Here is a 15336-nt window from a genome sequence, read left to right as displayed (position 1 = left end):
ATAAATATAACAGCAATCATCTGCCACAGTCTCTTTCTATTCTGATTTTCTAATGTTATGCTTCTTAACACTTGCATCCCTTTATGTATATTTAACAGGTAGACCAGATAAGTATTTCCTGCCTCCAACCCATTAGATATTATTTATCTATTATTGTTATTTGGAACATATATCGAACTGAATAATTTCACATAGTTCTCAACTGAATAGTATGTGCAGAAAAAACTAACTATAGACAACACGGATGAAAAAAAGAGCTTTTATCATTTCAAAAGAAACATTTGCAGGATGTAACCACAATCTTTCAAACACAACCCAAAATGAGATGTGCAGCTACCGCAGATAGTCACTTTGCTTTTTGTCTTTACTAGCTGTGGTTATTTCCAGGAAAAGCCTCACCTTATGAAATAACAGATCTTCAGGCAGGCTGCAGCACAGTTTTGCTCTAAAGCATTCTGATATGTAGGTCATCATTAAGGAAAACAGTTCTAATTTGAAGTTTCCTTATTAATATCCTTACTGATATTCAGCGACATCATTATTGAGGTCCCTATGAATGAATGACATTTTCTGGAAGTCAACTGCTGAAGATGATGTCGGTCATTTGTCTTTTAATATACCTTGAAATACACAACAATTATGTTTCTCTAAAATGTAATTTCAGAGCACCTAAGAGGAACAAAATTGAGGCAATTATTTCCTACTTTAAAATATTTTTACAAGTATAATCAGTCTTGTAGAAGGCACAGAAGGCAGTGCCGGTTGTATGCTGGTTATGATGTACCGTGATAAACAATGATTGTGGCACTTAATTACTTGTTCAGTTGGCCAGCTTTAATCTGCATCTTTATTTGGCAATAGGGTTGATGTCTTTTTACCCTGCCTTGTTGGGGAGGAAGTTGAGCAACAGTATTTTGGGCACGACTCTGCTAGTTCTGCAGTCCAGTCCCCACAAAACTGCAAGTATCTGGGATGGATATGTAATACCGCTCACAATATTTCTCTGCACCCTTGAATCAAGTGTTGTAGCCTAGATGACAACAAGGTCTCAGGTGGCATAGTGAGGAGGCCTTGCTTCTCGAACACCCTGAGATTCCTTGATGTTACACAAAGCTGGGAGTGGTGCTATGGTAATTATTAAAGCTATTATGTTTTTTTTTTCTCTGAAATTCAGACATTTGAAAACTAGAAATATAAAAAATATACAAGTTAATTTCTTTAAATATTTAATTAAAACACAAAATCATTTGGGAATAATTAAAAATACTTAACTTTATTTATAAAAGTGGCTTCCACTTTGCCTCCTAATCTATATGTGTGAGGGTCTCAGGAATAGAGGAGCTAAAACAAATATGGAAATGGGCAAACTGAGAATCCTATATAACTGGGTGTAGCAAACAATCTGGTTCAGACTCAGACATTTACCTGGAGGATATAGGAGTTTGTGTAAGGGACCAAACATAATGGCATCCCTATGATGAATTATATGATCTTTCGAAACTGGAATTCAAATGAGCAGTCTGACAATTTGATAGGAAAAACCACAGAAGTGTAGTGAGGTAGGGTGCATATTGCAAATCATTTTCTGCCAGGATGATACCAAGATATCACCGCAAATGACATCCTCTTTCATTATGCACTCAAATTGTTGATTTTGTCTTCTGCTCTGAAGACTTTCCAATGCTAGCATTGGCAAATGTTACTATTTATAAATAAGTCTTTAAAACCTAAGCAAGCAGCCTACTGTAGATATAATGTTCTCATTCAAACATACATTTTTGGTATTTTCTGATCATTATGTTGGATTTATTACGGATAAGAATATTGTTCCACTGGAGCTCACAGGGACTAACAAGACAAAGGTAAGGATTCCATTGATTTCTGACAAACAAATATATAATGATTCAATTAATGGTGTCCTTGAGATAGAGAGAAGAGAAACATCTGGTGTTTGGATTTTTGGTGGTATGATTGTAATCCATTGCTTTGAGATGGAACATGCTCACATTTAGACATTGGTGACATCAACAAGCCTGCTGTTGTTCACTGCACTGTGCAAGCTCACATTTAAGTTAAGCAATTACCATATGAAAGTTTGCAGGTAACTATCACTGACTGTCAAATCATAAGCTATGGTTATTGGGGTTGGGAATGCCAATGTAGTGGTAAAGAAATGACGGATCAAACGTTGTCTTTAGTAGTGTGTGAAAGACATGATATAAACAAGTGCAATTTGATGCTGATCCAATGGTATGACTAAAGTACGTTAACTTCCAATCCCTAGGGTCAATGTAGTAAAAGATTTTATAACATTTGTCTGCGAAGGGTCTCGACCCGAAACGTCGCCTATTCCTTCTCTCCATAGATGCTGCCTCACCCGCTGAGTTTCTCCAGCATTTTTTGTCTACCTTTGATTTTTCCAGCATCTGCAGTTCTTTCTTAAACATTATAACATTTGTCTTCTCAGACAGGTGAAAATGTCTGCACTCTGGGTCTATATCCTTTCTAATTTGGTTTGAGTGCGACAGGGGGAATAAAAATCTTTGTTCTAACATGGTAAATGTCATGTAACGCAATATCATGCAGTGCCACTCAAAATTCACTGTGAATAGGTACATTGGTGTGCCCTTTTCAAGTATCTGGGAAGCTTTTTATCTCTCTACAAGCCCGCTGTTCATTCTCCAGCATGACAGACTAATTATCATAATAGTTAATGTGTTTTCTGAAGTAGCTTCTGTTGCCTGGGTTATTTTAAACATGGTCTCACTGATTAGAGTCTAATTTTAAACTGTTCCAACTCGATAGAGTACTACGGGGACAGTAAATTAATGCTTGCTTAAGCTCTTCAGTGTTGGAAATATGAACAGAAATGGAAGATACTTATAATGCATGTGCCCTTAGTAAAGGTAGGTTATTTTTTCTTTCTTATTCAGTAGTTCCAGACAATATTGTAACTATACAGTTCTAATTATAGGAATATTATAACATTGCCTCTGTTATGAGATTTCTAAAGAATTGTCACATACCCAACTTTAGCTGAAACAGTATACATTTTGCATAGGGTGTTTGTATGGCTCTAAACTTGAAACTAGGTGATAATAGTTTGTGTTATACTAAAATCTATTATTTCCATTGAATCATGTCAGATCTCATGATGACCACAATTACAGCAGGATCATCAACAATTACAGGAGGATCAAGTAGGCTGAGGAAAGGCTAATAGATTTTAATGCAGATAGGTGTGAGGTGTTGCACTTTGGGAAGTCAAACCGGGGTAGGACCTTCACAGTGAATGGTAGGGCCCTGGGGAGTGTTGTGGAGCTGAGGGATCTAGAAGTACAGCTACACAATTCTCCAAAAATGGCGCCACAGGTAGATAAGGTGGTAAATAAAGGTACATTGACCTTCATCAGTCAGGGTATCGAGCATATAACACAGAACAACGCAGCACCGGAACGAGCCCTCCAGCCATCAATGTTTTTACGGAACATGATGCCTAACTGAACTGCTCATCTGCCTGTAAATGATTCATATCCCTCTATTCCCTGCACTTTCATGTACCTATCCAAGAGCCTCTTAAACAGCACTATCATATCTGCCTCCCCACCACCCCTCGCAATGCGCTCCAGTCCCCCACAACTCTCTGTGTAAAAAACTTGCCCCGTGCATCTCCATTAAACTTCCCCCCTCTCACCTTGTAGCTATGCCCTCTTGTGTTGGACATTTCCACCCTGGGAAAAGGTTCTGACTGTCTACCCTATCAATACCTTTCATTGTTTGATATGCTTCTATCGTCTTCCCTCAACCTCTGATGTTTCAGAGAAGACAACCCAAGTCTACCCAACCTCCCCCTGTAGCAGAAACTCTTTAATCTAGGCAGCATTTGGGTAAACCTCCTACGCACCCTCTCCAAAGTTATTACATCTCTCCTGTAATGGGGTGACCAGAACTGCATGCAATATTCCAAATGGGGCCTAACCAAAGTTCTCTAGAGCTGCATCATGACTTCCAACCTATTGTACACAATGTCCCTAGTAATGTAGGCAAGCATACCATATGCCTTCATTACCACCCAATCTACTTGTCTTGCCATCTTTAGAGAGCTATGAACCAGAAATCCAAGATCCCTCTGCACATCAATGCTGTTAAGAATCTTGCCATTACCTATCTACTCACTCCTTACATTCAACCTCCCAAAGTGCAACACCTTGCACTAGCTCGGGTTAAAATCTATCTGCCATTTTCCCACCTATTTCTGCAGCTGATCTATATCCTGCTGTATCTTCTGACAGCCTTCCTCACTGTAGACGACTCCTCCAATTGTGGTATTGTCAGCAAACTTACTCACCAACCCATCTACATGTACGTCGAGCTCATTTATATATATCGCAAATAGCAGAGGTCCTAGCACAGATCCCTGTGGACTCACTGGTCACAAATCTCCAGCCAAAATATCTACTTTCCACCACAATCCTCTGTCTTCAATGGATAAGCCGATCTTGAATGTTATGTTATATTTGTACAAGATGTCAGTTAGGCCACATTTGGAGGATTGTGTTCAGTTTTGATCACCCTGCCATAGGAAGGATTTCATTAAGATGTAAAGAGTGCAAAGAAGATTTATGAAGATGTTGCCAGTATTCGAGGGCCTGAGCTACAGGGAGAGATTGGGCAAACTAGGACTTTATTCCTTGGAGTGCAAGTGGTTAAGGGATGATCTTATAGGGGGTATATCAAATCATGAAGTCAATTGATAGGGTGAATGCATAGAGTCTTTAATCTAGGGTAGGGGAACCAAGAACCAGAGGACAAAGTTTTAACACGAGAGGGGAAAGATTTAATAGGAACCCGAAGAGCATTTTTTTCACTCAGAGGGTGGTAGGTATATATGGAATGAGCTGCCATAGGGGATAGTTGAGGCGGGTGCAATCGTTAAAAGATACTTGGACAGATACATGGATAGAAAAGTTTTAAAGGATGTGGACCAAATGCCAGCAAATGGCACAAGCTTAGATGCCGACAAGTTTTGGTCGGCATGAACAAAAAGGGCATATTTCCGTGGTGCATAACTAAAATCAGCTTCAGTTTCAGTTTTTGTTAGTTGCGTGAGAGTCAGTACACTCTGATGCAATTGAAAGTTCAGCAGTTATACTGGATCAGTTTACTTATATGTTTTGATCCCCATTATGTGTAATAACAAACTGGTGAAAACTACTTAAGAGTACATTTTCGAATGACATTTACACTTTACACTAGTCCCTCCTGACAATTCACCTATATGTTGTGATATATTTATTGCAGCAAGTGCTGCTGAAATCATCAAGGGAACTCAGCTGCAGGAAGTGAAATATATACTTAGTAAATACTTAGTGAAAATATATATTTAGTATTTGTTGTATCTGTAATCCCAGATCCCTTGGTCTCTGCTCCACTGAGGATTTTTCCAAGGTTTATGTGACCTCTTGGTATTGTTAGTATGAATATGTTGGAGGGAGATACTGTCCGACTAATTTCATTTTTTTTAGCGATAATTAAATATATTGAATAGGAAGTACAGTTGAATGTGTTCCACATAGACTTCAGTAAGGCCTTTGATAAAATGCTTCATGGAAGTCTGGTCCAAAAGGTTTGAGACCAAGTTGATAAATTGGTTCCAAAATTGGTTTGGTAATCGGAGATAAAGGATGATGTTGTAGGGTTGCTTTTGTGATTGGAAGCCTATGACCAACAGTATACCGTAGAGAATCAGTGTTGATTTCCTTGCTGTTTATTACATGCATTAACAGATGTCAAAGCTAGACACAAAATGCTGGAATAACTCAGCGGGTCAGACTGCATCTCTGGAGAAAGTGAACAGGTGACATTTTGGATCAGAACCCTCTTCAGACTGAAAGATAGGGAAGGCCAGAACAAAATAGGGCTGGTTACAGATGACCTCAGGAAGGGTGGAATCTATTATGGCCCATTGTTGGCTGGGGAAAATGTGCTAATGACAGGGATACAAGGATGGGAACAGTGGAATTAGTAGGATGACTAAAGTGGGGGAGGGGGTAGAGAGAAGGGAGGGGGGTGGGTGGGGGAAATGCAGGGGTTACTTGAAATGAGAGAAATCAACATTCATACCATTGAGTTGTAAGCTGGCCAATCGAAATATGAAGTGCTGTTCCTCCAATTCGTGTGTGGCCTCACACTGACATTCGAGGAGACCCATGGCAGAAAGGTCAGTATGGAAGGCAGTCAGGAACGGGAAGGGGAGTTAAAATACTTGGCATCTTGTAGATCGTGTGGGCCTAGGCGGACTGAGCGTAAGTGTTCAGTGAAAAGAGAACATTGTATAGGGCAATTGCAGATGAAATTGATAGACGGAGGTGTTTTTTTGGGGGATTGCATTAGAGCAGAATATGAATGTTAGGGCCTGAGGGACTGTTGAGCAAGGGACTGTGGTGTACGAATCCAAAGAATCCCAAAGGTGATAGCGCTATTAGATAAGGTAGAGATGGCAGCATACTTTAACAACGTGGAACTCGCGGTCCTTGGTTAGCGACCGACTTTGGGAGCTCCAACCGCAGGAGCTTCAACCGCCCGATCGCGGGAGCTTCGATCGCCCCGAGGTGGGAGCTTCGATTGCTGGCTGCGGGAGCTTCGATCGGCCTGACTGCGGATGGTTCGACTCCCCCGACCGCGGGAGAAAAGGAGGAAAGAAGATAAGACCTTGTTGCCTTCCATCACAGTGGGGAATGTGGAGGAGCTGCTGTGATGGATGTTTATGTCAAATTTTTATGTAGTTGTGTGCCTTGCTGCTTTTTTTTGTATGACTGTATGGCAAACCAAATTCCTCGTATGTTGCAAAACATACTTGGCTAATATATTACGATTATGATTATGATTACAGGGTATTTGCCTTCATTAACCAGGGAATTGAATACCTGTCTTGGTACAACTTTATAAAACATTGGTTTGGCCAAGTTGGAATATTATGTGACACTAACCAATTAATTGAGATTAGTTTACAAACTTAAAGCACACGGCATTGGGGGTTCAGTATTGAAGTGGATAGAGAACTGTCTGGCAAACAGGAAAAAAAAACAAATAAATAAATAAATAATAAAAAATAAAATAAAAAAACAAGATATGTGAAAAGAAAGAGATTAGTTAAAACAAATGTAGGTCCCTTGCAGTCAGAAACAGGTGAGTTGATCATGGGGAACAAGGATATGGCGGTCCAATTGAATAACTACTTTGGTTCTGTCTTCACTAAGGAAGACATAAATAATCTGCCGGAAATAGCAGGGGACCGCGGGTCAAAGGAGTTGGAGGAATTGAGTGAAATCCAGGTTAGCCGGGAAGTGGTGTTGGGTAAATTAAATGGATTAAAGGCCGATAAATCCCCAGGGCCAGATAGGCTGCATCCCAGAGTACTTAAGGAAGTAGCTCCAGAAATAGTGGATGCATTAGTAATAATCTTTCAAAGTACATGGTAAATGGTAGGGAATTGAAGAATGTAGGTGAACAGAGGGATCTGGGAATAACTGTGCACAGTTCCCTGAAAGTGGAATCTCATGTAGATAGGGTGGTAAAGAAAACTTTTGGTGTGCTGGCCTTTATAAATCAGAGCATTGAGTATAGAAGTTGGGATGTAATGTTAAAATTGTACAAGGCATTGGTGAGGCCAATTCTGGAGTATGGTGTACAATTTTGGTCGCCTAATTATAGGAAGGATGTCAACAAAATAGAGAGAGTACAGAGGAGATTTACTAGAATGTTGCCTGGGTTTCAGCAACTAAGTTACAGAGAAAGGTTGAACAAGTTAGGGCTTTATTCTTTGGAGCGCAGAAGGTTAAGGGGGGACTTGATAGAGGTTTTTAAAATGATGAGAGGGATAGACAGAGTTGACGTGGAAAAGCTTTTCCCACTGAGAGTAGGGAAGATTCAAACAAGGGGACATGACTTGAGAATTAAGGGACTGAAGTTTAGGGGTAACATGAGGGGGAACTTCTTTACTCAGAGAGTGGTAGCTGTGTGGAATGAGCTTCCAGTGAAGGTGGTGGAGGCAGGTTCGTATTTATCATTTAAAAATAAATTGGATAGTTATATGGATGGGAAAGGAATGGAGGGTTATGGTCTGAGCGCAGGTATATGGGACTAGGGGAGATTATGTGTTCGGCACGGACTAGAAGGGTCGAGATGGCCTGTTTCCGTGCTGTAATTGTTATATGGTTATATGGTTATATGGTTATGTGCAGTTCGGATTACCACAGTGGTAAGAACGGGATTGCACTGGAGAGGAGATTTCATTTATGAGGAGAGACTGGATAGACTGAGTTTGGTTATCTTGGGCCACAGGGGGCTGAGAAGAGACCTGACAGAACTATACAAAATTATGAAAGGCACTGATAGATTAGGTAGTAAGAAACATTTCCTCCTAGTAGATGTCCAAGACCAAAGGACATAGAATCTTTTCCCACATAGGGTGGTTGTAATTTGGAATGCACTGGCTGAGGTGGTGGTAGAAAGCAGGTGCTCTCGTGGCATTTGAGCATAAGAATAACCAGTCGAACCACCCAAACATACGGTCCTAGTTAATAGGATTAGTACAGACAGGTGCTTGATGGTCTGCATACACAAGGTGGGCCGCGGGTTTATTTCTGCGGTGCTCTATGACTCTATGGTGTGAGATGGTATATTTTGGGAGTGAACATCAGGAGAACTGCACAGTTTTTTTCATATCACAAAAAGGATATTAAGACACTGAAATTGAGTGTAACAAATATTTACTGGAATGATACACCAATTGATAGGTAAAACTAGGTTGAACAGAAATGATTGACAAATGATCTATTAAGAGGTTTTTGAGGTTTTTGTAGGTTAGATATAGATAACTAGATTTGTAGGGAATTTAATATCGGAGCTATTAATAAAAGTGTCTAAAACTACTAATAATTCCAACAGGGTATTCAGAAGAAACGTCTTTACACAGAAACCAGTCATAATACGGAACTCATTGCCTCAAGTAATGTTTTGAGACCAATAGTATTGTTGTATTTACAGGAAATGCTATATAAGTACATGAGGGTAAACAGAAAGGAAAACTATTAAGTTGCAGTGAATTTAAATTAACATGAAAGGTGCAGCAACATTTTTTTTTCCTTTTGCATTAGAATCGAGATATCTGATTTGGTAGTGATAGAACAGCAACAATTAGATTCTATTACTTTGTAAGTGATCAGATTCTAAATTATATTTAACCTGAATCATATCACACTTGGGGATAACTCGCGATTTTTGAAAATGTGTCAGTGGATAATTTTAGATCTAGTCAAAAGGTCTTCAATTTAATATTTCATCCACGAGACACCACTTTGAACAGTCTGGGACATCCACTGCACTACCCTACAGTATCAATCTAGACCATTGATTGACCTTTCAAACTTCTGACAGAAAGAACTACTGCACTATCAGCTGAATCTGGCTGACATTAAATGGTGTAGATGGGGGGAAATATACTTTTAACTTTTTACTTCACAAGCTAAAGAGCATTTTGACAAATCATTTAAACTAAACTCCACTTCCTTTTCCAACCTGTTTATGATCCAGATATACTGTTACGCTCTAGTGGTAATACCTGCTTTGCAGTTCAAGGATTATTGCACCAAAAGGATATAGTACGATGAGCTTCTGCAGCAGCTCCGTTGATGATACATTGAAGCGGTGCATTGACAGAGTTACCTGCAAGAGGTGGCTGCTTCGACATAGGTTCCCATCTGCATCTGTTGGGAGAGAAAAGATTATTATGATTTGGTACACAGGCTCACTGATGTCTTCCTCGTCATTTATGCAAATATGACTATTCGCCTTCAGTATGAAAACTTTGGTTTTAGTTCAATGATTTTGCGAGTAGGTCCTTTCATTAAATCTGTGAGTTTTAAGATTAAAGACAATGGAAAATGGCATGCTACTCATGGAAGTACTTCACTATACTGCAAAGTCAGGCACTGAAGTGGGTCAACACTATTAGCTCCAAACAGACAAAATTGACGGTGCTATTGTATGGACTGATCTCACATCTAAAAATGAACAAAATGTTACAAAATTAGAAAGTACCTTGTTCTATTCTCACTCTTTTTTGTATGCTGAAAGCAGTATTTTATAAAACAAATTCAGGGTTGACCAAAAAATTAAAATTAATTCTCTTCCAAATCGCACACCATCCTAAAAAGCCAGAAGATGGGGAAGCTTTTAAAGAACAACAGAAGGTAACTAAAAAGGCAATATGGGCAGAAAAGATTAAATACGAAGGTAAGCTGGCCAATAATATAAAAGAGGATAGATAGCAAGACTTTCTTCATTTATATAAATAGTAAGAAAGAAGCAAGAGTGGAAGTTGGACCACTGGAGAATGATGCAGGAGAATTGATAATGGGGAATAAAGAAATGGCAGATGAGTTGAATAATTTTTTTATAATCAGTCTTCATAGTGGAAAACACCAGCAACGTGCCTGAAATTCATGAGAGTCAGGGGGTGGAAGTTACTGGACTGGCTATTACGGGAGAAGGTGCTTGGGAAGCTGAAAAGGCTGAAGGTAGATAAGTCACCTGGACCAGATGGACTGGGCCCTAGGGTTCTGAAAGAGGTGGCTTTAGAGATTGTGGAGGCATTGACAATGATATTCCAAGAATCACAAGAGACAGGAGTGGAAACTTGCCAATATTGCCCCGCTGCATAAGAAGCAAACAAAGCAGAATAGTTGGAACTATAGGCCGGTTAGTCTGACCGGTGGTTGGTAAGATTTTAGAGTCCATTATAAAGGTTGAGGTTACTGAGTACTTAGAAGTTCACGATAAAATAGGCCAAAGTCAGCATGGCTTTGTGAAGGAGAGGTCTTGCTTGACATCTGTTGGAATTCTTTGAAGAAATAAATGGCAGGACAGACAAAGGAGAGTCAGTAGATGGTGTTTACTTGAACTTTCAGAAAGCCTAGGGTGCCACATGTGAGGCTGCTAAGGAAGATGAGAGCCCAAGGTATCAGATACTAGCATGGATAGCAGGTTGGCAGGGAAGTGGCAGATGGAATATAGTGTAGCAGAGTGTGGAGTCATGCATTTTGGTAGTAGGAATAAAGGCGTACACTATTTTCTAAATGGGGAGAATCCAGAAATCGGAGGTGCAAAGGGACTTGGGAGTGCTGGTGCAGGATTCCCAAAAAGTTAATCTTCAAGTCGAATGGGTAGTAAAGAAAGCAAACTTAATGCTAGCATTTATTTAAAGAGGGTATGCAAAAACAGGGTTGTAATGCTGAGGCTCTAAAAGGCGCTGGTAAGGCCACATTTGGAATACTGTGAGCAATTTTGGGCACTATATCTGAAGAAAGATGTGCTGGCTCTGGAGAGGGGTCAGAGGAGGTTTACAGGAATGATCCCAGGAATGAGTATGTTAACCTATGATGAGCGTTTGTCGGCACTGGGCCTGTACAGCTGGAGTTTAGAATAATGAAGGGGGACCTCATTGAAACATACAGAATAGTGAAAGACTTGGATAGAGTGGATGTGGAGACGATGTTTCCACGTGGGAGAGTCTAGGACTAGAGGTCATAGCCTCAGAATTAAAGGACGTTCTTTTAGGAAGGAGATGAGAAAACATTTTCTTTACAGAGGGTGGTGAATCTGTGGAATTCTTTGCCGTCAGTGGATATTTTTAAGGCAGAGATAGATGGATTCTTGAATAGTACAGGTGTCAGTGGTCATGGAGAGAAGGCATGAGAGTGGGGTTAGGAGGGAGAGATAGATCAATTATGATTGAATGACGGAATAGACTTGATGGGCCGAATGGCTTAATTCTACACCTAACACTTATGACCTATGACCTAACTTTGAAATACATTGCCAGTCCTTCTGAGTGTAAATCTCAGATCTATAGTAATATCTTCAGCAAAAGGGCTGCAGCAATTGAAGCTAGCAGTTTACCATCACCTACACAGGGGTAATTAGGAACAGGCAATAAGTAAGATGCCATATTACATAAATTAATGGCAGCTCATTCCATACAACCATGATACTGTGGAAAAACTCCAATCTCCTTTACATTTTGAGGCGGCGCGACTCACTGTTGCAGCGGCCCCTACAGCCTGTCTGTCTTTTTTTTTATTTTTTGTCTAGTTAAATGTAGTTGTTTGTGTTTTTTAATAGTTTTTTTAACTGTGTATATGTGGGGGGCGGGGGGGGAAGGGGGAAACTTTTTAAAATCTCTTCCCTGTACGTGAGACCCGACCTTTTTCCTGTCGGGTCTCCGTTGTCGTTGGGGCCTAGCACCGTGGACCGGCCTCCAGCCTGAACGACCTGGGGGCTCCAGTCACGGAGCCTGCGGAGCTGCGGACTTACCATCGTGGGGCTGGCTGGCCTCGGAGCGTGGGGAGCGGTGGTGATTCGCTGCTGCGGCCCGACCACGTAGCTCGGAGGCTCCAGCTGCAGCTCCAGTGAACTGTCGGGACATCGGGAGCTCGCGGGTCCGGGTGGAGAGACCGCTTTCCGGAGCTCCCGCAACGCGACTTCTCTAGCCCGAGTCGCAGGGTTGGAACGACCCGGAGCGGGGTCGCGCATCGCCCGGCGCGGCTTCATGGCCGTGGGACATTCCAGCGCCCGCCGGGGGCTCCAACTTTTGTGACATTTAGACCGGGAGCGGGGCCGTACATCGCCGTGGGACTTATCATCGCCCGCCTGGGGCTTGGACATCGGGAGAGAAATGGAAAACAGGGGAGAGAAAAGACTTTGCCTTCCATCACAGTGGGTTCATTGTGATGGATGTTTTTGTAAATTGAATTGTGTGTATGCCTGTAGGAGATTGTCTTTGTATGGCTGTGGAAACGGAGTTTCGTTTGAGCCTCACTGAGGTTCAAATGACATGTAATAAATATTGATTGATATTGATTTTTCCCCTCTCACCTTAAACCTATGCCATCTAGTGTTAATTTCTGGGATACTCTATCTCATCAATGCACCTCATAATCTTATACTTCTATAAAATTACTGTCAACCTCAGAAATCACCAGTGTGAACAAATTCAGAATATTCAATGTCTCCTTGTGGTTAAAGCCTTAATTCTAGGTGACGTCCTGGTGAAAAAAGGAGAGGTGCTGGAGGAACTCAATGTGTCAGGTGGAGAGAATTGAACAGTTGATATTTCAGGTCGAGATTCTTCATCTGAACTGAAAGAGTAGAGTTTCCAGTATAAAAGGGTTGGGAGAGGGTGGATTAAGCTGGCAAGCAATAGGTGGATCCAGGTGAAAAGGGGTTGATAGGTAGATATGGGTCAGGTGGGGGAAGGAAGGGAAGGGAAGGTTGGAGATAGTGACACAACTGGGAGGTGATAGGTGAAGACATACTGGTTTGGTGCAAGGAGTTAGGGTGGTCATGGTGGGCTGTTAATCAAATTGGAAGCCCTTATCCAGTAGTGTGCTGGAGGGATCAGTGCTCAGTCTACTGTTGTTTGTCTTCTATATTTACAATTTAGATGACAATGTTCATAACAACATTAGTAAGTTTGCAGATGACTCCAAAAGTGGTGACATAGTGAAGAGAGCTATCTAAGATTACAAAATGAATGAGCTGAGGAAGTGGGCTAAGGAATGTAGTGGAACTTACTTGGATAAGAGCAAGGAGTTGCATTTTGTTAAGTTGAACTGGGGCAGGACTTGCAGAATATATGGTAGGGCCCTGTAAAGTGTTGCAGAGCAGAGAGACCATGGGTTGTGGTACACATTTCCCTGAAAGTGGTGTCACAAGCAGACTAGGTGATGAAGAAGGTGTTTGACATGCTTGCCTTCTTTATTCAGGGCACTAAATATAGGAGTTTTGCCATCATGTTAAAAATGTACAAATCGTTGGTGAGACTGTATTTGGAGTATTGTGTGCCGCTCTGGTTGCCCAGCTATAGGAAGGCAGAGAAAGCTGTAAGAAAAATTCACAAGGATGTTCCCACGGCTGGAGGGATTTAAGGTGTAAGTAGAGGCTGGATAGGAGATTGAGGGGTGACCTTACAGAAGTGTATACAATCGTGTGGGACATAGATAAAGTAGATGATCACAATCTTTTTCCCAGGGTAAGGGCGCCTAAAACTAGAGGGCATAGTTTTACGGTGAGAAGGAAAGGATTTAAAAGGGACCTGAGACAAACTGTTCACATGGTGGACCATAGGTATATAGAACGAGCTGTCAAAGAAAACTGTTGAGGCAAGTATAATTACAATGTATAAAAGACATTTGCACAGGTTGAGAGGATATGGTCTTAACATAATTGAACAGTTGATATTTCAGGTCGAGATTCTTCATCTGAACTGAAAGAGTAGAGTTTCCAGTATAAAAGGGTTGGGAGAGGGTAGATTAAGCTGGCAAGCAATAGGAAAATGGGACTAGCTCAGAAGATATATTGGTTGACATGAGTTGGACCGAAATACCAATTTCCTGGGGAAAAGACCTATCTCCATGCTGTTAACACTTTGGATCTAAGAAGCGTATGACCCTCTGCCTTCTTTCATCAAGGCAATTTTATATCTAGTTTGCAACATTTCTTGGATCCAGTGTGCTTTAACCGTGCAAGATCTTGTCAAAAACTTTGCTAAAGTCTATGTAAATAATGTCTACCACTCTTCAATAATTTAGTAGAGTGGGAGGTTTGCCATTACTTTCAGTGTTGTTGCTTAGTACATGCATAAGGAAAGAAAATGTTCTATCAAATTCTAATATTGTTAGTCATGGAAGCAATTATCATTCTGTAGCAAAAGAAAAAAGCTTTATTTGCACAGGTCCCATAGGCTGCATCGTTACATCAGTTAGTCATCATGGATGTTCTCCATATTGTACTTTATTGAATGTGATCTTTGTAGTCCATTTTAATGGCACCCGTAACCTCCCAGCTTATCCAGTATCTACTTCTGCTTTTTAAAAAATAATTAAAGATTCTGCTTGCATCAAACTTTGAGGAAGAGAATTCCAAAAGCTGTTGATGCTCTGAGAAAAATAATCATGCACCAGGATATTCTGATCCCACTGCATCTCAGAACTTTACAATCTTTCATCATTATAGGTTAAAGGCTTTTTTGATATTTTTCCTGCCAAAGTGGACAATTTCACATTTTCCCACATTATATTCCATTTACGAGATCTTTGCGTATTCACTTAACTTTCTTCTTTATAGCCTGTTCAAACCTGCATTCAGTGGCCCCGATGTAGCTTCCTTTACACGGCGAGACCAAGTGTACACTAAAAGACTGCCTCGCCTAATATTTGCACTTTGTGCTCCAAGACCTGCTGAATTTCACCTTTGCTAACCATTTTAACTTCCCTT

The 15336-nt window shown here is 40.8% G+C and overlaps 1 protein-coding gene and 1 long non-coding RNA gene across 3 annotated transcripts in view; one reads left to right on the top strand and one right to left on the bottom strand.

Annotated features, from left to right (window-relative positions):
* Positions 1–15336, bottom strand: part of rasgrp1 (RAS guanyl releasing protein 1) — a 101842-nt gene that overhangs the window by 37114 nt on the left and 49392 nt on the right. Inside the window, exons 3-4 of one of the 2 annotated variants that reach the window (XM_033026944.1) lie at positions 9662–9767; positions 400–462 (exon numbers count right to left, since the gene is read on the bottom strand). In XM_033026944.1, the coding sequence (XP_032882835.1) occupies positions 400–462; positions 9662–9767 (169 nt within the window). Of the gene's footprint in view, positions 1–399; positions 463–9661; positions 9768–15336 lie in introns of those variants that run through there. The other variant, XM_033026943.1, reaches the window with a different exon arrangement.
* LOC116976900 lies at positions 3091–6046 on the top strand. The gene is made up of 3 exons (XR_004413067.1): positions 3091–3101; positions 5847–5849; positions 5997–6046. It is a non-coding gene; the product is annotated as an uncharacterized LOC116976900 (long non-coding RNA).

This window comes from Amblyraja radiata, chromosome 9 (assembly GCF_010909765.2).
Source record: "Amblyraja radiata isolate CabotCenter1 chromosome 9, sAmbRad1.1.pri, whole genome shotgun sequence".
Classification (NCBI taxonomy): Eukaryota; Metazoa; Chordata; class Chondrichthyes; order Rajiformes; family Rajidae; genus Amblyraja; species Amblyraja radiata.
Note: the sequence above shows the minus strand (reverse complement) of the source record. Positions and strands in the feature narration are given on the sequence as shown.